This window comes from Tyto alba, unplaced genomic scaffold, assembly GCF_018691265.1.
Source record: "Tyto alba isolate M040663 unplaced genomic scaffold, T.alba_DEE_v4.0 Super-Scaffold_10, whole genome shotgun sequence".
In the NCBI taxonomy this organism is placed as follows: domain Eukaryota; kingdom Metazoa; phylum Chordata; class Aves; order Strigiformes; family Tytonidae; genus Tyto; species Tyto alba.
Window position 1 is genome coordinate 102,853 of NW_024881262.1, and position 21,971 is coordinate 124,823.

Consider the following 21,971-nt stretch of genomic DNA (forward strand, 5'->3'; position numbering starts at 1 on the left):
TGCTTTTGTTTTTGCATCCAGGAGACTGAATGATCTCGGATCAGAACAGCCTGATGCGTTAGACATGCTGATGCTTGCGGCAGCTGTTCCAACACCAAGCCTCGCTCCGAGTAGGCTGTTTCACCCAGCCCCAGGGAATCGACTCCAAATACACACCTCCGACCCACAACACTCGGCAGCAAGTTCTTTTATTTCTAAGCCACCATTCCCAGTCTCACCTCACATACTTCAAAGAGCGCTTCCAGCTTAGATTCCCACTCGGGAACTCCCCCACTGCACGGAGCTGCCAGCCGCATAGGGCGCCAGACGCTTCGCGGTCGTGGAAGGTGTCTGGAAGTGCTGGCATAGCAATGAAGTCACGCGAACACTACACGGAAATCGGGATGAAGCAACCCGCACGAGAACGGAGCGTATCCCGCCGGAGAAGACAACCCCGGCAGCGCACACGCCGGCCTCCGCGCCCCGCCGCCGGGGGGGCCGCCCGGCCTGGCCCGGCGCTCAGCCGCGGGCCCGCGCTCGCAGGCGGGAGGCGGCTCCGGTCGCTGCGGTCCCGCCTGCCGCCGGCCGGGGCGCGCCGGCGGGCGCCCGCTGCGGAAGTGCAGGCCGTCAGCGCGGCCTGTGTCATCGGGCGCAGTCCCGGGAGGCCGGCGGGTGCTCCCTGCGCTGCTGCAGCGGAGGTTGTCGGGGGACCATGGTGCAGCTTTACAACTTGCACCCGTTCGGGTCACAGCGAGTTGTGCCCTGCAAGCAAGAGCCGGCGCACTTCTGCTGCGGCCGCGATGTGCTGTTCGTGGCCAGCGCGGCGACCAGCTGCAGGGTGGAGGTGTTCGCGGTGCGCGACCAGGGCCGCTGCGACCCCCTGGGCTCCTTCGCTACGCTGGGCCCCGTGCTGCGCATGGCGCACAGCCAGGCAGGTCAGCGTCGTTCGCCGCTGGGTCGGGGAACGCTCGGCTCGTGTGCGGAGAGAGGCCTGCGGGCTCTGCCGGGGGGGTGGGGGGGCGAATGGAGGCGCTCGCTCTGCGCCGGGCCGGGCCGGGCGGAGATGGGCCGCTGCGGCCCGACGGAGGCGCTCGGTCTGCGCCGGGCCGGGGGCGAGCGGAGGCGCTGGGGCTCGGTCGCGGGGCGGCGCGGGTTGGCGGCGCCGCGGGAGGGGGTCTCGTTGCTTGGCGCGGCGGCCGGGGCCAGGCGCGGGGCGGCGGAGCGGGCTGGCTGCGCCGGGCCGGGTCGGGTCGGAAGCACAGGGCCGGCGCTTGCTGAGGCACGGCCTGGTCTGAGAACGGCGCCAGCGGCTAGAAGTGCTCGGGAAAGTAGGGGCTGCGTGCCTGTCACATCGCCTTTTTTGCTGTCTTCCTCCGCCCCGGCCGGCGTCTGTGCTCCTGGCCTTGCATCTTTTTCAGTTCAGAGCACGGGGTGGGTGGGCACTTCAGCCGGTCCCACAGCTCTTCACGAGTCCATGACTTTCCCTGGTCTTTAGAGAACAGTATTCCGGGGGGTGAAGGGAAACACCTTATCTGCAATCACAACTCAAAGTGGATTCACTTAGGAGTTAGTCTGAAGCTAGATCTAGAAGTCCTTTTTTTTTTTTTTAATGGTATGTGAAGTGTGTTCCAGCAAAGAAACTTGCACATTGGATTTCATTAGAGAAAAATTGGTGAAAACTCTTTTTGGAATTTTATGTAAGAGTTGAGAATTTAAGATGTTCTTTGTAATGTACTACAGCAGGTAAAGAGCTCAGAAGCTGTCATCTATCCTTTAATGATATATCAGTACTACTGCTTTCTTTTAAGGAGACTATCTGGTCACAATTGAAGAAAAAAGCAAAGCAACTTTCCTAAGAGCGTATGTGAACTGGAGATGCATGTCTGCAGGAAGTTCTCGTGTTTGTGTTCGGATGGTTGGTCACAAGATGGAAGAGTCATACAGTGAAACCTTAAAAGAACAGATGTCAATTGTGGAAATGCCACTTTCAGATCCTCCCCTGTGCATTTCATGTTGTCCTGTAAATGGAGATCTTCTTGTGGGCTGCAAAAATAAACTAGTCATGTTCTCTTTGAAATATCTGGTCATAAACCAGAATTTGACTGTGTTAGACTTTGAACGCTCCTTAATTTTGCACATTGATAATCTCGTTCCTGCTGAAGTTGCATTTTGCGCCAGACATATAGCCATAACAACAGAGCTGGATGTTCTGATCCTGAAACTGGAATTAGTCCAGCAAAGTGCAGACAGGACAGAGCAATGTGCACAGAGAGTTAGTACACTAGAAAAACCTGTGGTTGAAGGTAAGTGAAGAAATTAATTTTTTTTATTTCTAAGAATCTGCTAATTGATTCCTGTTATTCTCAAAGTAGGGTCAAACAAGGTAATTGTCCTTCAGAAAGTATTTCAAGATCATTTTAAGTGTGTCAGGTGAACACTCTAGTGCATGAAAAGTAGTACCACCTGCATTTGGAGGTAACAAAATAAATATGTCATCACTCTGCAGATGTTTCAGAGTAGTGCAGCCTCTACAGACATAGAATTAGGTCCCTGTTTTGGGGTGCCACCATGGGCCAAAACAAAGTGATAGGAGTTCAGTACGCTATGTTCAGAAAAATTATTCTGTCAGTGTCACTGCCCAAATAACTCTTCTGAGAGGCAAGTGGGAGGCCAAATGGAATAAGCGTCTCATGAACCGTGAAATGGGATCATGCATACTGGCTTACACATTTAAGAATGCTTCTGTGGTAGTGCATCCACACTGTTGCAAATGTTAGTAGGCTCAGAACTTGCATAAACAGGGTGTCAGCAAATCTTCCTGTTTCAGTCCTTTATCTTTTTGGGGGGCTTGCCTTAGAATCATAGAAATCCCAGAAATAGATTTACTCAGTAGGTTTCATTCCTGTGTATTGCAGGAAATCAATCCCTATTTAATGAGTTCCCACATTTCCAAAAGTATCAGAGAAACACCAACAAACCTTAGGAAACCCCTTAATTTATAATTGAAGAAACTTAAAACAGAAAAGGATGGTCTTTTAGAAATGGAAACCGTGCCTAGAAAAAATATAAAGGTAAATCAGACTTGTCAGCTAGGTAAAATATAAACTGGATTGTTCATTGAGTGAAGATAGATCTTAACTCAGATAATGGCATCCCTGGCCCTGGTTGTTTTTATTACTAAAAACTAAATAGAAAAGTTCAGATTATTTCTGAGTGCTATTAGGATTTGGTGTCCAGAACTGAAGTGAGTTTACGAGAACAAAACTTTCTAGCATAGCTGCCTTCTCCTTCTTAAAACCTCTCCAGCCAAATGACAGCATTTTTTGACAGACAAACAATTGCAGCACTGATTGCCTTGGACTTGCCTTACAATGAACAGTTTACCTGTTCTTTCAGAAGTCTTGACTCTTAGGTATTCAGACTGCTGAGGCTTAAATGAAGGATTATTCTCATCTTCTAGGATAGCTGGTTTTGAAATCTCATGGTTTGAGGAAGCCAATGCTAGCTAGGTACCTGTAATTGGAGTATTTAATTGATGTTTTGTTATATCATTTTCTTACTGCTAAATGGAATGGTTTGAACAGTTAATATGGCATTTTCATCATTAAGGTGTAAAAGATGAAGGCCCTTCAACACATACTTTGCAGTTTGAATTAGATGAGTTCATCATATGTCAGAAACCAGTGGAACTGCTTGGGGAAGAAAGTAAGCTATGTGAGATACACATCACACTGGAATCCACAGAGTTGCCTTCAGAAGACACGAAGTGCTTTCAAGTGCGATATCTGCTTTTCAGGTATTACAAATATATTTTCCCCTTTATAGGTTAGTTTACTACCAGAAACCATAATGAGCTGTGGCTCATGTTGAAAGAAAAATCTTGGTATTTTGACTTTGTTTTTTTTATAAGGGTTTGTTTTGGGCTGTTTTTTTGCATTGAGGAAATAATGTGATACCAAAGAGAGCCCAATTTTGAATGGAATAGAATAGAATATTTCAGTTGGAAGGGACCCGCAGCCATCATCTCGTTCAACTGCCTGACCATCTCAGGGCTGACCCAATGTTAAAGCATATTATTAAGGGCATTGTCCAAATACCTCTTAAACACTGACAGGCGTGGGGCAGCGACCACCTCTCCAGGAAGCCTGTTCCAGTGTTTGACCACCCTCTTGGTAAAGAAAAGTTTCCTAATGGCAAGTCTGAACCTCCCCAGATGCAGCTTTGGACCATTCTCCACACTCCCTGCTCATGGAGCTGTAGAGAGCAATGAGGTCGCCCCTCAGCCTCCTTGTCTCCAAACTAGACAAACCCAGAATCCTCAGCCACTCCCCATAGGACATGCCTTCCAGCCCAATCACCAGCTTGGTTGTCCTGCCCTGGGTGCACCTGAATACTTTCACACCCTTCTTAAATAGTGGTTCCCAGAACTGCACACAATACTCCAAGTGAGGCTGCACCAATGATGAACACAGCAGGACAATCCCCTCTCTTGACCAGCTGGTTATGCCGTGTTTGATGCACCCCAGGGTGCAGTTCGTCCTCTTGGATGCCGGGGCACACTGCTGACTCCTATTGACCCTGCTGCCCACCAGCAGCCCCAGACCCTTTTCCGCAGGGCTGCTCCCCAGCCACTCCTCTCCCAGTTTATACTTGTGCTCAGCATTACTCTGTAGGTGCAGAATCCGTCACTTGCACTTGTTAGATTTCATGCCGTTGATGACTGCTCAGTGCTCCAATCTATCTAGATCCCTCTGCAAGGCCTCTTATCCCTCAAGAGAGGCAACAGCATCTCCCAGATTGTTATCATCAGCAAACTCGGTAATGGTTCAGTCAATTCCTGGAGACAGATCATTAATAGAAATACTGAACAGCACTGGCCCCAGGATTTAGCCCTTAGGAACGCTGCTGGTGACCAGTTGCCAGCCAGATGTAACCCCATTCAGTACAACCCTTTGAGCTCAGTCTTTGAGCCAATTCTTCACCCAGTGCACCATGAACCTGCTCATCTCACAGTTGGACAACTTTTGGCCTTGCAAATCCTAAGTGTAATTTTATTTGGGGATTGTGAGTAGTTGTTACGATTAATATAGAAAAGAACCTTGGTCATTTTGCAGATCTAGTGATGTTTAATGTCTGCTTTCATCAAACGTCCTTGTATGCTGTGAAGAGCATGTGTGGCAGGTTCTCTTGTGATGTGTCAGAAGGGATGGGGTTTTTTCAGCATACGGAATGACAGTCATTTAGGTTGGAAGGGACCTCCTGAGACCATCTAGTCCAATGCCTCACCCCTTCCCTTCTCAAGGAGGGTCTCCCTTCTCAAGAAGAGTTTTTCCTGGACCCTGTCTAGTCAGATTTTGAATATCTCCACAGATGGAGACTCCACATCCTCTCCAGGCAACCTGTTCCAGTGTCTTAACGACCTATGTTTTTTATACTTTGACGCTAAATTGGCAAAACTGTTTTGCACACCTTATTCTGAAGCAGCTTATGTCAAATTCTTTTATTGTTTAGAGAAGCCTACTTTAAAAGGTTACACACAAGACTCATCAGCAGTCCTGTGTGTGTGACCTTAACCAGGGTACTGCCCTCTGTTTATTTATTCTGCAGCTTTCATCAATTCCAGCTGAAACAATATATATTTGAGTATCGAAGTGATACTTGAGTACCTCTACAAAAAAAATGTTCTTCCTTTCTCCAGCTAGCGAAGGGAGTTTACCAAACTTAAGCACTAAGAAACTATACTTTTTATTTTGTTAGTTATCAAAGCCATTAAACTTTTATCCAAAACTGAGGAAGAATTGGTATTGCAGTTCAACAGTCAATTCCAAAGCAAAGCAGGAAAAAGGATGACACCATGTTGCATATAGCTCAGCTGAATAAAAAGGGAAAAAAAACCTGTTGAATTGAGGTTCAGATCAATTGCAACATGTCTTCCAGTGATCCCAAACTTTGACACACATCTTGTAGACAAGCAAAGAAAGATGATTTTGGTTGCAAGATTTCAAGATAGTTGTCTCTCGCTGTGCTACATGCTTCTTGGCATTGCCACACTGATTACATTAGTAGTAGGAGTGTACATTATTGTTGAGTATTAAAACATCAGCTATGCCTATTATAGCTAGTGCTGTTTACTTGTCCAAAGTAGCTCATAATAGTTTCTCACTGAGGTCCCATGTTCTTGTTTTGGATTTTTATCTCTAGACGTTTTACACCTGACCAGTCACCTTTTGGATTTTGTGAAGAGACAAAGTTGCACTCTGTTCAACTGCTTCCAGTATACCAGACAGGTATATGGATATGCATGGATGCATTATGGCCTGTGTAACAGGAGACCTGGGAAAGGAAGGAGCTTCTTTGTTTATTCTATTTTGTACACTGTTTCTGTATGATTTGTTTTTAAATTGAGGTCTTTCCTCCTTTTTCAATGACTTACACTGAGCTTTTGTTAACAAAAGTCTTTCACATTTCTGCAAATTCTGCATAAACCTTGAACTAAAATACCACTTCACCACACCTAAAGAGGAAGACTAAATCAGCTTTTACCAATTATTTACGGATTAATTTTACATCACAAGACAGTGATCCTCAGGGTTTTAAGATACTACTTTTGTTAGTCAGCAGTAGAAATCAGAGCAGTAGACCTTAGTAATCATTAAGATACAGGTTACCTTTCTGCCAGGCTTTAATTAAAACTGCAAGGGTTGAATGCATATTTTAGGGGTTCACTAATACACACTAGCTCAAGCCCCAACAGATCCACGGAAAAATTTAATACTGTATGTTATCAGTCACCTTTACTGACTGCTCACCCAGTTTGTGGTTTGTCTCCTAAGTAGCAAAGCCTCATTTAAGTTGCAGCTGATTCAAGAATAAGGTACTTGAATTTTAAGTCCAGCTATCTTATGTTCTCTTGTGATTTACAGTCTTTGACAAGAGGACCTGTAGAATCTGAAAACAGCCTTTACCTGCCAAAGTGGTTTTATGAATAAATTCTGTCATTCCAAGCCTTTCTTTCCCTTAAGTGAGGACCTGCATTTTGGTGTGCTCCAGCTCTGCATGAGCATTCATCCCTGCTCACAAGTAGTTGTCTAAGATCAGGCTGATCATTCAGTCCATGAATGCTTAGTTATGATGAATCTGCCAGGTCTCTCAGGTGCTGTTATATCTATAGAATTTCTTCACTTGGTGGTATATCCACATTTTTGTTAAAAATGCCTCCAAGTGAGATGACGTGACATAGTAATTTTTGACCTGTGCACTGATCCAACCAGTACACTGATCTTCATATAGTTGGTTTTCTCTTTACTAGCTACTAACAAAACCAGTCTACAACGTGTGCAGGTTTGATAGTATCTTTTAGGCATCAGGCTTGCAAAGGAATTGCCAGGTTTTGACTTACGAGGTATATAAAATGCCTTTCTTATTGTTACATCTAGGAAGTTCTGTGACAGCCCATGAGGAAACTGAGAACAAGAGAGAACTACTGAGTCTCTTTTGCTTTTTCTCTTTACCTCATGTTGGATATCTCTACTCTGTTGGGAAGTTAGTAGAACTGATTTCTACTTACCAATATTCAGAGAAGTCAGAGCAGGCAGTTCTGACTCCACAGTTCCTGCATGTCATTACAAGGTACTACATTTATGATTTTGCTGACGGTATCACTACGTTTCTCTGTGCTGCTGCCATTTTTAATTTTTTTTTTTTCCCTCCCTCTGATATGTCCTTCATAGCCTCCTGGAACTCTCTGGGTAGGCTTATGTGATAGTGTAGCATGCCCTCCTGCTTAGGCTTCAAGGCCCATGCCATGAAGGAAAAAGATCTGATTCTCTGTAGTCTCGGCTGCTTGATTTTTGCAAGTCTTCATTTTTTTTTCTTTTATAATCATGGTTTCTTCTTTCCCTCTAGTGAGAACCTGCAGTGTTTCACAGTGCGATGCAGTGCAGCAGCAGCTCGTGATGAAGATCCATATATTGATACGACTATGAAGGTGCACTTCTCGTTATCTTGCTAAAAGAATAGGGGTAGTAGTACGGCACTTGGTTTCCTTATGTTTCCTTCTGAAATCCTGTTAGTTTCTATTGGCTGAACCAATAAGATCCAAAATTAATATTTTACTTAAATCTATGGCATACTGTATTTTAACGGTCTGCAAATGTCTCAATGAAACAATCTATTAATGCTGTTTAAGATTCTAAACCACTACTAGAATGTTTTTAAAAACATGAAAAGCTGTTAAGTCACTTACATTTTAAACTAAATTCCATGCTTTCCTGTATTAATCTGAATGAGTGGTACAGTTTTCCCTTATTGCAGCTGATGATGTTTTTCTCTCTCAGGTGTCCTTGAAAAACCAGATTTTGTAAAAGGAGCATAGACACTTGAACAAGTCTGCTGCCAGATACTTACTGCATGGGTTTTAGGATGAGGGCTTTTAATCCTTGGAGGTCTAGACTTTTCCCCTTCCTTAAATTGCTTATCAGTAAAAATCTATTGAATTGTAAAGATTGGGATATACATTAATAAAAATACCAGGAAAGATAGACTGAAGTGGGCCCATGAAAACATGAAATTCATCAAGGCCAAGTGCAGGGTCCTGCACATGAGTTGGGGCAGTCCCATGCACAAATCCAGGCTGGGCAAGGAGTGAGTTGGGAGCAGCCCTGTGGAGAAGGACTTTGCAGTGTTGGTGGATGGAAAACTGCCTGTGAGCCAGCAGTGTGTGCTGGCAGCCCAGAAAACCACCCGTGTCCTGGGCTGCATCCAGAGCAGGGTGGGCAGCAGGGCAAAGGAAGGGGAGATTCTTCCCCTCTGCTCTGCTCTGGGGAGACCCTGCTTCTTGTGCCTTTGCACACGGGCAGGACATGGGGAGTTGGAGAGTCCTTGAAATCTCAGCAGCAGCTGAAAACATCGGTGTGCTATCAGCATTCTTCTCATACCAAACCCAATGCTGAATCGAAAACACAGGATTATTCTAGTTACCAAAAAGAAACATTAACTCTATTCCAGCCCAAACCAGGACAAGGTGCATATTGAACAAATCAGGGATGTAGTACTGGGTATGTAATGCAACAATGGGCAAGCAAATATAATCCCTCTATCTATAATTGCTTTTTATAAGCAACTGAAATCAATACTTTTATAACCACGTCAGGGAATCTTTTAAAACTTGGCCAAATTCAAACTATTTGGGATTAAGTTTTCCATGTTAGGTATCTCCCTCAGGCGCAGTTATTTTGAGACACACAGCTAAAACTGTGTTGTTGCTTTGAAGAGTGAAATGATTTTTCTTTTTTACCCATTGTTAAATGATTTATATCATAGTTTATGAGTATTTTTATTCTTGCTTAAGTGAAGAATTCAAAAGTTAGGAAAGACAGTGAATGTTTTAGTGTCAGATAATTGGACAAAGTTTGTTTTTTTTTTTTCATTTTTTTTAATTTAAGATTCCAAGTACATACTAACTGAAATTGCAAAACAATTACTGTCCTTTATAGGCTTGTCCACCTGTTGCACTTGACATCTGCACATTAAGAATGCAGCTTTTTATAGGACCAAGAGCTATCTGTCATTTCAAAAACCATATAATTCTTTTGACTAAGGCGGACACAGAAGATATTACTGAAAGAAGAAAGCCTACAAGAAGGATGCTGTAAGGGTTTGTGTCTTCTGGGGAGATGGTATCTATAGCTCTGTGCACAGTGCTGAATTTGTGGGTGTTGGAGTTGAAGAGAAGTTCCTCTGTGGAAAAACTGTTTGGAAAGGATTCTCTAGTTAGTGCACAGGAACAGAAATCAAACATTTATTTTTTAAAATTCTACTGTATTAACTGACATAGAAGAGATTAGGGTATTGTCACAGATGCTTGAAATCAACAAAATAAGTTACTCAAGATTGTAAAAAACTTAACTTTCATAAGTAATGTTAAAATAACATCACTAAGAACGTATGTGCTACTGAGAAGAAAAAATAATTATCTTGAGATACAAAAATATGTAGGAGTACTGAAGCTACAGGCTAACAAAATGTGTTGTAATCTAAAATGAAAATATCTTACATTTGGATAAGGGTTCTTCCCAAGAAAAGTTACGAACATCCCTGTAGTAATCCATGATAAAAGAAGGATTGGATTTTGGCTCAAGATACTCTTGTAGCATGTATGTAGCCAGAGGCATTTGTGTCCTTTCATCTATTTCTGTGGGAGCTGCTATTCCCATTCTTTTTTGAGGGCTTTTCATGAAATGGCTAAACAGCTATTCTAAAACAGCTGTTCAGAAATCACATTTATTAAAGTCCATTAATGAAAGTGGGACGGCTGCAGTTGATTGGAGAGTTATTTGAATCAGTATTTCTTAAAGCCTAGAACAGACATTAGTCAGGAGAAGATGAACATAAGCTATCGAGGACAATGATAATTCAAAATACTGTAATTTTCTGTGTATAAAGCACAGTTTCTAATGCCAATTGTGGTGTTTCAAAGATTGTAGTTGGCATCTGAGGATGATAACGCTTTTTGCCTTCTGTAAAGAACATAAGTTGAACCAATAGGAGTCTACTTAACACCACCACATGAAAATAAAGATGTAATATCCCCGAATAGTTAAGAAAAAAAAATGGAAAGAAGTGAACAAAAAGCATCCGGTCTGTGTTTTCCTACAGTGTTTTAGCCTTAGGGTGTTACAGACCTAGCCAATGTGTTAGAGCAAAAGCATTCATATGTTTTTTCACCATGTCTTGGCAAACACTTTAGTAGAGCTGCAGGGGCAAATATAAGTAAGTAAACATCATAGCTAATTTGAATTACTTAACTTCATGTAAGTATCTGATACTAGGTAGTTTTGATGATACTCCTGGAGTATGAACATGCCTATCCCTGTTTTGTTATTAGCCATTATGACTTAAATTCACAGTTTAACTCTCAAAAATCTACTAGCCTGCAAACATACCTATTTATGCATTGAAATTATAAAGTGAGTTGTTTTTTTTTTTTTGTCTGCATGGTGTTTATTTGGATACTGACAACTCAACTCTTTTCCTTCTCTCTAGTTCCAGAAAGGCTGACAGCATCAAATCCAGAACAAATTCTGAGTCAGAGCCTGGTTGGAATTTATATATTATAAACACTGTTTCAACCATTCAGCTTTACAGAGAAATGGTATTGGCCAACTCCTGCTTTTGTTATTTGGTGACTAAAAATATGTACTGTTAATTAATTTCTGATGCATGTCATTGTTGAATATAGCATAATGTATTTCTCATGAATAGCCTATAATCATATTTCAGATGGCTGCTGTCCTCATTAAAATTGATCCTGTATATTCTTAATTTTTGCCAGCAGCCTAAATGTATCCTGTGTCTGTTCTAGGTAGATTATAGTAGAATTTACGAAAATGTAAAAACTGAGAGTTGCATCCATCTTCTAAGTGAGGCTCACTTACTGGTCAGAGCAGCTGTAATGGACCCTCATTTCCTTAAATCAGATGAGAAAGAAGAACTTCTAAGAGCATTCAGAGAAAGCTGTGCCTTCTTAGGAGACTGCTACAGCAGGTATGTTTTAGATGTCAGAGTGATATAGTTGAGCTTTTGTTTCCAATAACATAACCTTAAAATGAAAATTCATCATGCATTGCTGTTTTACATGAGAATTGCACATTGTCGTGGTTTAGGCCTGGTTGGTAGCCAACAACAATGCAGCAGCTAATCACCCTCCCTTCCCCCTCCCCACCTGGGAAGGGAGACTCGCAGGCTGAGATAAGAACAGTTTAATAATGGCAATAAAACGAAAACAATAACGATGATGGGGGAAAACAAAAAGAAATATATAACCAGGCAATGTGCAGCGTAATTGCTCCCCACCCGCTGACCAATCCCCAGCCCGTTCCCGGCCAGCGACCCTGAGATACCAAGATCCCACAGTCGCAATCCCGGAAACGAGAGAGAGAGAGAGAGAGAGCCCCTTCCCCACCCCCCTCCTCTATACAGTGAGCATGACGTGCCATGATGTGGAATATTTCCCTGGCCAGTTCGGGTCAGGTGCTGTGGCCGTGCTCCCTCCCTGTGCCTTGGCGCACGGGCAGGACATGGGGAGCCGGAGAGTCCTTGAAGTCTTGGTAGCAGCTGGAAACATCAGTGTGCTGTCAGCATTCTTCCCATACCAAACCCAAAGCTAAATCCAAAACACAGCACTCATCTAGTCCCTGAAAAGGAGTATTAACTCTATTTCAGCCCAAGCCAAGACACACATATAATAGAAATCTTTATGTTCTACAAAAGCAGCTTAATCTAGTCATCAGTATATGGTTGTCTTTATTGTCACTGAACACAGAATACAACATTACATTGAATATGAGCTATGTATTTGCAGATACTGGTGTGTCTGCAACTTTGTTTGATGTATTATTTTAGTCCTTACAAACAGTGATGGCAAAAATGTTGCCATTAATTGTTTTGTTCTTTTTTTCCTTCCTCTCTGTTGCCTTCAGGTTTGACACAAAGGATTACCACCTTGCTTTGCCATACTACAGAATGTCAGGTTTATCCATGACTGAAGTTTTAAAGAGACTTGTTTCAGAAGGTTACGAAGTACAGACACATGAGAGAGGATTTATATTTTACTTAACTCATTCTCTTAATGAAGACTTGAATGAAGAATTAAGTAAGGTAGAAACAAATTGTTTTTTTCTTAATCACTTGATTTAGTTCTGATCTTAAGAATTGTGTATCAAATTTTAATTAAATTCCCTTTGAAAATGCTGAGTGCTTATTTAGTTTTACAGTTGTTCTTTTTCACATGGTTTTTATTTTCTCATTTTTTTTGACAAAATACCAAGCAGCACCTGTGATGCTTTGGGCTGCTTTCAAATGACATTATGGGTTTGGCTGTTATGAAGCATGTTGCTAATTATCTGGTTCCCACTTGCAGACAGAGATTCTTCCGTTTTAGGAAAGCTCTGCCTCAAATTCCTTTTCATCTCCCATTTCTGTAATAAACTGTTCCTTTGAACGTTGCTAGATTGTACAAGTTGATAAAACCAATTCACTGTGGTGGTAGATGTTTTCCTAGTACCCCAGAATATGGGTAGCATCACTGCCAGTTAGAGATTCTTTACTTTTACCAGTAGGGAGGAAAGAGGCAGGAAAGGCACTGGGATTTGTTATCTGAGATGTACTTGTCTAGGTTTTTTTTTTTTTAAAACAAAACAAACCAAAAATAAAACTGCAATACTTTAATATTCACATACCTATCAAGAAAGGTCTAAACTGTCAAATGGCTTTTATTTCAATAGGAATTGGCAAACAAAGTTCTCCAGATATTCTGTCTTGCTGACCCTGTGCAGCTGCCCCATATCCTCTGCAGCCCCTGCATGAGAAATGTATGTCCTCTGACAGCTGTGAAGTATCTTCAGAAAGTAGAGAAGATTATTCCATCAGTGGTCCTGACACTTACTAAAGCTTTCATGGCTCTGAAAATGGGAGACATGACAATGTATGAACATGAGATGGACTCCTATAAGGAGGTAAAGTATGCTGAAAGCATAAGCTATTCATGCTTTGCAAAGCCCAAGTCAGTAGGTTTGGCTTGTAGTTGTATTTTACAGTGACAGAAACTTTCAGTCACTCGTCTTCCTCCTGATACACTGTATAGGCTCCACTGAATGCAATAACAGTAGAATTGAGGGCTGGCATACACACTGGGACTGTACTGTTTACTCTACAGGTAGGGTAGTCTTATTTGGCAGAAACTTGCCAAATAAGCAAAACTTCTGAAGCCATAGAATTCTTATTAAAGTTTACTGGGGTGTAACAAGGTCTACAGAGCCAGTGCTCTTCAGCAGTATGGCAGGGTTGTATAGTAGCATTTTTACATCCCTCCACCTCTAATTAGTGTGTGATATGCCCATGAAAACACCATCTGTATGCAAACAGCTCTTACAAATTTGCTCTTGAAGCAGAATGTCCATGGTGCATACAAACTAAAGTTTCTGTATACAGTTTCGTGTCTGTCTTCAAAGCAGTTAGCCCTTACTAAGATCAGACTGGAACATACTTCAGTGCTATCAAAGGAAGGATTCTACATCAGAGGGGGAAAAATGTTAGTGGAACAGTCTCTGCCATAGATGTTCACATGTGGTTTTAGATTGAGATCAGTCTGTAAATAACTTGTTAAGGTGGTTCTGGACTGTTGAATACTCAAAGGTGACAGAGTTTGAAATACAGACTCTCAGAAATTTCTGAGTGAGATAATGGAGGTCTAAAAATTTTTAAACTGATAACTTTCAAAGTTAGATACCATGCTTTGCTAGGGGAAGTCCTGGAGAGCTTTCAAAGTTAGCAGGTTTTGAATTGCCAGGTGAGAACTGTGGAGAGCTGTTTCAACAATGATACTCAGCACCACCCCTTTCTAACCATTTACAACACAATCAAGTGAAATTGCCATGTTGTGAGCAACCAAACCATACACACTGCACTGCATGGATGTTATTTAGAGAATAAGATGACTGGGGTCTGGGTGTTGAGTTTTTGTTGTTTGTTGTTTTGTTTTTCTTTCTTTTTAATCTGATGCATTAAAAAAATGTTATATTGCAGCTCACTTTTAAAAAGCATTTTGTTTCAAAGTAGAAAAAACAACTTTTTCAGAAAGATAAAGAAAGAAAAGATTGTATGCATAGTGGCATGAAATCTGAATTTTCCTCCTAGGTCTGCCTTATATTTCCTGTGTAATTCATTGAATCTGTTTAGGCATAATTTCCCCACTGTCTTTAAAATGGAAATAGTATCTTGTCATGCTTACCTTCAAAAGCACTCAGATATCCAGAAACATCTTGCTGTTGCACGTAGTGCAGCACATTTTGATCATTGTTTCAGGGGTATTTTCGACATAAAAATCATACTTAAGCAAAGTAGTCTACTGCAACTTTGCAAAGTAGTCTACTTAAATTTCAGCCAGTGATTTTTCAAAACACTGTGTGTATCGAATGTCTGGATTTCATAGTGAAATCTGCCTTTCTTATGTGCACAGTAACTCCAGATTTCAACAGCATGTTACTTTCAGTTTTCAGGCAAATGGCCTGTTGCTTGGAAGTCACTGCTCCAACACACAGTTTGGATCTTGGTCTCTGGAGAGCTGTTCTATAAATTGTAGAAAGGATTTATTTCCTTCTCCTGACTTTCCTTTATTTCATCTGTCTGAACTTTACTGCCTGAGAAAATACTGAGTTTGCTGTGTTGAATCATAATGTGGATTGAATTCTTTACCTGATTTATATCTGACTCTGTAGACAATACTGGCTTGTGGATTCACTGAGCAACCAAAACTCTTGAGACAACATAAGGAAGGAATTGTCATGCCAACTGAGTTTGCTGTTCACCTGAAGGAGATGCAGCCTGGTTTGCTGGTGGCTGCCACTGTGGCTTTACATGAGAACAGTAAAATGGAACTGGAAGAAGCAGATACCTTTTTCAAGGTTGGTGTGATCATATTTTTGCTTCCGTTTTTTTATAGTGATGTTGTGATAGGTAAGCAAAGCAGCCTCAGTTGCTCCTTCAGTCACATAGCAGTATTTCTTCAGAAAGACGGAGATGAGTGTTGGATATATTCCAGTTATGAGAGATGACTACAGAGTCAAAAACTGGACCTTCTGGAAAGAAACACTGGTTAAATCAAACAAACAAACAAAAAAATCCATTAAGTTCTTTGTTTTGACCCTGTCATTTGAATGGAGAATACCCTGATCTCGGAGATCTTTCAGTGGCTTCCTAGTAATTGGGCTTCCTAAGGCTACTGAAATTTACCAGATTTTAGATAAATCACTTCCATATGCTCCTTTTGAAGAAATCATTAGGATTGAAAGATACTTCTAAAGAATCAGAGTTGAATAGGAAGGTATATAATAATCTGATGTTCTCCATAAGTGTCTGAAAGAAGAGTTTATGAGGAGAAAAATAGAATAGTTTTTCTACTGTCACTGAATTTTTCTTTTTAGATTGGGAATTGACAAACCTTTTTTCTCTTTATAACAAATAACATTGTTTGGATTAATACCATGTATTCTTCAACATAGGTCTGTTGCAGTCTTATATCTGTTACTGTGAAAGACCTGTATCAGAAATACGAAGTCATGAAACTCAAATTAGAACAAGTGTTGTTGTTTAAAGCCAGTTAGAAACCAAGTAAAAGTTCTTTTCACTGACAGACCAGACCTTAAAGCATCTCTCTTGTGGGGCCTACCGTTACATTCAACTGAGCTATACAGCATCTCTTATCATGGCGTTCAGATTCTTCTTTCGAAGATAACTGCTTGGCTATTGGCATATAAAAAATACTCCATATTAGCAGTCTGAAAATACTTGCTGACAGTGTGCTGACATTTCTGGCAGTGGAGTAAATTTTGAAGAAGAAATCAAATCTGTTGTTTAGAATTGATTACCTTAAAGCCATTCCATGAACTTTTTGCTTTGCCTAGCAAAGTACTTTGTAATGAGTCACATCCATTACAAAAACATCAAGACAAGAAAGGAACCAAAATTCTGCTTCTAGTAAAAGTGAAAAACTGTTCCTCCCATCTCTTCTAACATCTGCTACTAATGTTTACCATGGTGTGTGCTAACTTGATGTCTTCTAATGTTTTTGTTCTTAGATGTTGTGTAGTAACAGTGAAAACACTATTCCTCAGCTCTTGGTGGATTTCTGGGAAGCTCTTCTTGTAGTGTGCTCTCAGGAAGAAATACTTCAGGAGCTTTTATTGAGGGTTACTTCTCAGTATGTTTGGAGAATATCAAAGAAGCAACTTCCTGAGACTAAACCATTGAGAACAACAGAGGATCTGGTAAGTATACCACGCAGAGGAAGTTTTATGGCTGCATTGTCCCTCCAAAATCTATCCACATACTATCCTTAGTATTCCCATTCTGGACAGTCTATCTCTTAATAAATAAGCAAGACTGAAACCAAATAAGATAGTGTGCAGTTACCAAATAGGTATTGCTGGCTCTGGGGAGTCCTACTCTTTGGGGACATTTGCAAATATAATTCCAGCAGGAATCTCAGCTCTGGGTAGAAATAAGGGCTAAAATGAAACAATGACAGTTTGTCAGGTGGAGTGTGAATGATGAATTTTAAAGGATACTGAATGAGAAATACGAGATATAGAATTAACTATAAGTTTCTAGTTTATTTGTTACTAAACTATATGAACCATAAGAAAGAGTAGCTGCTATTCTAAGTTATGCTATTTGGGAGTAAAATTTTCTTCACCTGTGGTGGGTTTTCACATGGAACTGTCACTAACAGAAATATTTGTTTTATTGCAACATGATTCTTTCTTGTATAGATAAACTCCTGTAATCATTTTGGGTTGATTTTCTCTTGGGTAACTTCCATAATGTCAGTAGGATCTCCATCTGATGAAGATTACTGTGAAGATATCTCAAAACTACAGGTATGAAACCCTTAGATCTTATTGTTTACAGCTTAGATCCATTCTGCAAATGTTCATGCATGTATGAACAACTTTTCTAGCGGACTCCACTCCTTCCCCCCCAGGTTATCCAAGTTGAACTAGAAGGCCCATTGAACTGAGGGAAGAAAAAAATACTGAAGAGTTATGTTGATAACAATGATATTTACATTTGCAGTCCACTCAAAACTTTCTTACTTGGTTTTCAATAAAATTTATTAAAGGAAGTATTATTTCAAAATTATTCTGATAAGTAAGGGCTTCTGTTCTAAGGTTATGGTTAGAATTTTTTTACAAAGTGTGTCTTAAATCCAAACAATACTTTTTCTTCTTGTCTTCAGTCTCTTTTGTGTAGTCAGTCAATCGATATAGCCTTACTTCTGCCTATCTTGGAACCTCTGACAGAGGCTGACAATGTCGGCCTCACCATCCGTGTTCTCTGCAATACCCGTCAAGGCAAGTATGAGGAAGCCATTGACCTGCTTCTCAAAAGGTGTCCTGATGCAGCTGTATTGTATGCTCAGCATGAACTGAAAGATGACAGTCGGGTGAGCTACTCTTCATTAAAGTTGTTCAGTATTTTTTGTTTTGTTTTTCTAACTAAAATGCTATTGTGTACAGATGGACTCTGGATGAATCAAATAACCCAGCTTTCAGACAAAGTAAATTGTTCAGCTTGTTTTGAACCTCTTGCTTAGCATTTAAATTATGTAATTCAGTCCCCACTAATTCTAATTGAATATTTTTCCCCCACTTTCTTCTGTGACTTGTATTCTAGTAAATTGAAAACATAGTCTTTTCAGATGCCAGAGTTCCCCAGAAAAGGGAGAGTAATACATTCTTTTTCCACTGTAAATTAAAAACTAGCTAGTTTCTCACTAATCGGTGTTCTAAATTGTTTGACAGTGTTGTGTAACGTGAAATTTTAGTGATAAGCTGATAAGAGCACATGGTCCTTCAAATAAAATCACACTTAAATATGTTCTTCTGTGTTTGAGTGAAATCTTCTGACTTTCTAACATCAGAATGGTACTGGTGCACTAGTGGAAAGATTATGTTCTTTATGTCCCATTTTCCCCTTAGGCCTCGGTACAGTTTTAATATTGGAACCAATTTTATTCCAGTGTTCTGAGAGTACAGAGGTTTATTTCCATTGCTCATCACATCTTCTCAATTAACAACTGTACACAGTTTTGCTGGCCAGAATCAGCCAGCACAGACATACTAGAATTCCGTTCAAAATGAGATTTGTGCTTTTTATTATGATCTGAAAATAGGTTTTTTGATTGTTTCCATGTTAGTTGTAGAGTCAAATGTGAGATTGCAGTACTGAACGTGAACGCAGGTGGAAGAAAAGAGTTGCCATGTTTAAAAAAGAAGGAAAGAAATCCCTTCTCTCTCCATTTTTATCAACAAAATTATACACAAAACATAATTCACTACTACTGCTGTTGGAAGTAGACAGATTAGGTCAGGAGACAGAGCAGTATTCTTATAGTAATGCTATTCACCATTTCAGAGCATTATATAAATTAATTATTGAGGTCATCATAACCTACCTATATTTTTACATGCCTTTGCTTAATTCAGTGTATTTTTATCAAGTCTTTCATACTCTTAATTGTAGTCCTTCTTAATTTACACTTTCGCTGTTGGTTTTTGTGGATTAGGCTGTGTGGTGGAACAAGCTGCTTCCTGAACTTTGCAAGAGAACCAGACTTACTGGCAGTGACTGCCCTGTTCTTATTTCATCACTGAAAGGTAAATGAATTGATTGCAACTCAACTCCAGAAGCCTTTGTATGTCATCTGACATTCTAAATACTGTTCAGGCTAAGGTCTACTGATGTGATAATTTGGAAGAAAAATGGGACCTTTGTCAGTGGTTAAAGCTAATACAGCTTAGCAGGCTTTCTAGTCATTAGCACAGGATTCTGCAGTGTACAATGGGTTGCCTCATACAAAAATTATGGCATTCATTTTGTACTGAAAACAAGTTAAAATGTTGGAGTATCTACTCTGGTTTTACGATACACCCCCTGCAGTACCATGTCCAGCTCTGGAGTCCTCAGTGTAAGAAGGACATCGACCTGCTCGAGCAGATCCAGAGGAGGCCACGGAGATGCTGGGGGGGCTGGAGCAGCTCCCCTGGGAGGCCGGGCTGAGAGAGTTGGGGGGGTTCAGCCTGGAGAAGAGAAGGCTCCGGGGGGACCCTGAGAGCGGCCTCCCAGGGCTTAAAGGGGGGGCAGGAGAGGGGGGGAGGGACTCTGGGTCAGGGGGGTGGGGATGGGACCAGGGGGGACGGTTTTGCACTGAAAAAGGGCAGATTTAGGTGAGATCTAAGGCAGAAATTGTTCCCTGTGTGGGGGGTGAGGCTCTGGCCCAGGGTGCCCAGAGCAGCTCTGGCTGCCCCCTCCCTGGAAGGGTTCAAGGCCAGGTTGGACGGGGCTGGGAGCACCCTGGGCTGGGGGAAGGGGGCCCTGCCCGGGGCAGGGAGGGGGTGGAACTAGGTGATCTTGAAGGTGCCTTCCAACCAAAACCATTCTATGATTCTGTGATATTGTTTCTATATAGGTCAAGAATAGACACCATTAAAAAAACTTACTAAATAAAAGTAATAGATAGTAATTGTTTTTTTCCCTAGGCCAAGTGACTATATGGTTCTGTGCAATGACAGCTAATCGACTACTTTTGATAAGCCAGTGGGTGTTTAAGTGTGTATTGATGATTAGGTCATAGACTGAAAAAACCACAATGTGTTACTATTAGAAGTAGAGAAACCAACCCTGGTAGTTGATGCACTCTTATTGTTACATGTTTGTGGGAAGTCAGTAATACTGTGTATAGCTGAGAGGCCAGTGTGTTTGTTTTGGCAGAATAAGATTGACTAAAGCACATGTATTTTTTTTTTAAAAATGCCAATTTAATGCCTGAGGGCAACAAAACAGCATCACAGGGTTGCATTGTGCAGCACACGTTGCCATGCTCTAGCATAAAAGTTCTAATTTCTACTGTTAATGTTTTTTTCTTTTGAAACACTGTTTTCATGCAGTAACTGTGCTGTAATTGCCTAAGAACATAGACAGCTTGGTCTGAGAAGCTGCTTGCAGACCATCCCATTTTACAGATAGTGTTGAGTTAGGATACTAGTATAGACTTCTAGGGCTGCCTTTGCATTTGATATAAAATATGTGAAGTACTAGATCAGATTTCCATAAGCATTAGTGCCACATGTAGACCTGTTGAGTTAAGATAGAGGTATGGTTTTAATCTAAGATGTAATTTCAGTTTACTTCTGAGATTTCCTATAATTGTATTTCTTCCCAAGTGTGTGTGTGTGTCTCATATTTCATTCCAGTTGCAATATTTAGAAATTTTGATGACTTCAGTTAGTAATTACATTGGTTAATGTTTTTTCATTTCTTTGTTCTAAAACTAAAATACTTAAACAAGATTTTCTTTCCTGGTCTAAGCAGAAACTTTATCAGTTGTTGCAATGGAACTGGAACTAAGGGATTTCCTCAGTCTTCTACCAGAGGATGGAACTGCAGCATTTTTCCTGCCACATCTTCTTTACTGCAGCCAGAGGAAGCTGCTGACCTAAAACAATAAAAGTCTACAATGCACTGAAACTCAGAGAATTTGCTGGAATAAAAAAGTAAATGAAGCAAACAGTAGAGCTACATCATACAAGGTACTGTGGGACTCCCCTCACATAAATCACATTACTTCGTAGTTGAAACCTTATGAAAACTATTGAGTAACAGTTATTGTCTGAGGTAGAGCATCTGTTTTGAAGCTAATAATATTACTCTAACAAAGGTCAGCAAACCAGAATTCGTGCCAGGTAAAAATGAATGGCAGTTGGCCTGGTAAAAACACAGCTATTCAACTGTTAGGTGGTATCACTCATCTTCTCAATGAGGGTAAACTTATGGCCAAAGCAACTAGAAAACACAGACTGTACAGTACAGTTGAGCATACAGTGTTCACTGAAAGTAAAGCAGAGAGCCTTAATTCTATGTTAGCTGAATCACTGACCTAGGGAGGAGTTTAAGCTCAGGCATGTGTCTTAACTGTATGAGTAAAAGTAAGTGCCTTACTGGTCCAAGTGGAATAGGGCCCCACTTACTTCATTTTGCAACACAGACATTCACTTGAATTCCAGGTGGCAAAACTAGTCAGCTGCTCTGTCATCTTAGTTGCATACCCATGCAAGTATTACACTGAAAATGTTTTAATTTAGCAGTTCAAAAAGGGCCATAAATCAAAAAGCAATGGAAGTGTTCCCAAGAGAAGTGAAAGATACGGACTACTGCTTGTTTGCTTTTTTTTTGTTTTCTTTCTTCTCCTGTTGTACTCAGTCAGTAAACAAGTATTTGAAATATCATTGAAAAGTCTTATTTCTTATAGGTTTTTTGGTAAGCGTCTCAGGTACTTGTGCATGTATGTACTGATGTTTGTCTTTCTTTTGGGCAGAAAACATCCTTCTGTTCCTTCAGGTGGAATTCAGTCATAATAAACTGTCACAATGTTAATG

General features: G+C 40.9%; 2 protein-coding genes across 6 annotated transcripts in view; one reads left to right on the plus strand and one right to left on the minus strand.

Annotated features, from left to right (window-relative positions):
• HLTF (helicase like transcription factor) overlaps nucleotides 1–473 on the minus strand; it is a 42,389-nt gene extending 41,916 nt beyond the window's left edge. For all 3 annotated transcript variants that reach the window (XM_033004624.2, XM_033004623.2, XM_033004625.2), the window contains exon 1: nucleotides 219–473. In XM_033004624.2, the coding sequence (XP_032860515.1) occupies nucleotides 219–346 (128 nt within the window). In that variant the 5' untranslated portion in view covers nucleotides 347–473. The remainder of the gene's footprint in view (nucleotides 1–218) is intronic.
• A 91-nt stretch (nucleotides 474–564) lies between these two features.
• On the plus strand, nucleotides 565–21,969 carry HPS3 (HPS3 biogenesis of lysosomal organelles complex 2 subunit 1). Of its 3 annotated transcripts, XM_042793544.1 has the most exons (17): nucleotides 565–914; nucleotides 1,788–2,282; nucleotides 3,589–3,775; nucleotides 6,181–6,266; nucleotides 7,416–7,608; nucleotides 7,885–7,966; nucleotides 9,474–9,628; nucleotides 11,023–11,131; nucleotides 11,342–11,523; nucleotides 12,459–12,636; nucleotides 13,263–13,493; nucleotides 15,255–15,440; nucleotides 16,614–16,802; nucleotides 17,307–17,414; nucleotides 17,774–17,980; nucleotides 19,103–19,193; nucleotides 20,908–21,969. In XM_042793544.1, the coding sequence occupies exons 1-17, from the start codon at nucleotides 692–694 to the stop codon at nucleotides 21,033–21,035; spliced, it is 3,030 nt and encodes a 1,009-aa protein (XP_042649478.1). In that variant the 5' UTR covers nucleotides 565–691; the 3' UTR covers nucleotides 21,036–21,969. The 3 variants fall into 3 exon arrangements, with proteins under 3 accessions (XP_042649478.1, XP_042649484.1, XP_042649491.1); XM_042793550.1 differs by lacking the exons at nucleotides 19,103–19,193; nucleotides 20,908–21,969 and having other exon boundaries at nucleotides 17,368–17,414; nucleotides 17,774–17,909; XM_042793557.1 differs by lacking the exons at nucleotides 19,103–19,193; nucleotides 20,908–21,969 and having other exon boundaries at nucleotides 17,365–17,414; nucleotides 17,774–17,827.
• Nucleotides 21,970–21,971: the final 2 nt, after the last annotated feature.

What these genes read in the sequence shown, in the direction of transcription:
- HPS3 (XM_042793544.1), top strand. Translation starts at nt 692, where the DNA reads ATGGTGCAGCTTTACAACTTGCACCCGTTCGGGTCACAGCGAGTTGTG. An exon ending in CATGGCGCACAGCCAGGCAG is followed by an intron (nt 915 to 1,787) that starts GTCAGCGTCGTT and finishes CTTTCTTTTAAG; the next exon opens with GAGACTATCTGGTCACAATT. An exon ending in AGATGGACTCCTATAAGGAG is followed by an intron (nt 13,494 to 15,254) that starts GTAAAGTATGCT and finishes CTGACTCTGTAG; the next exon opens with ACAATACTGGCTTGTGGATT.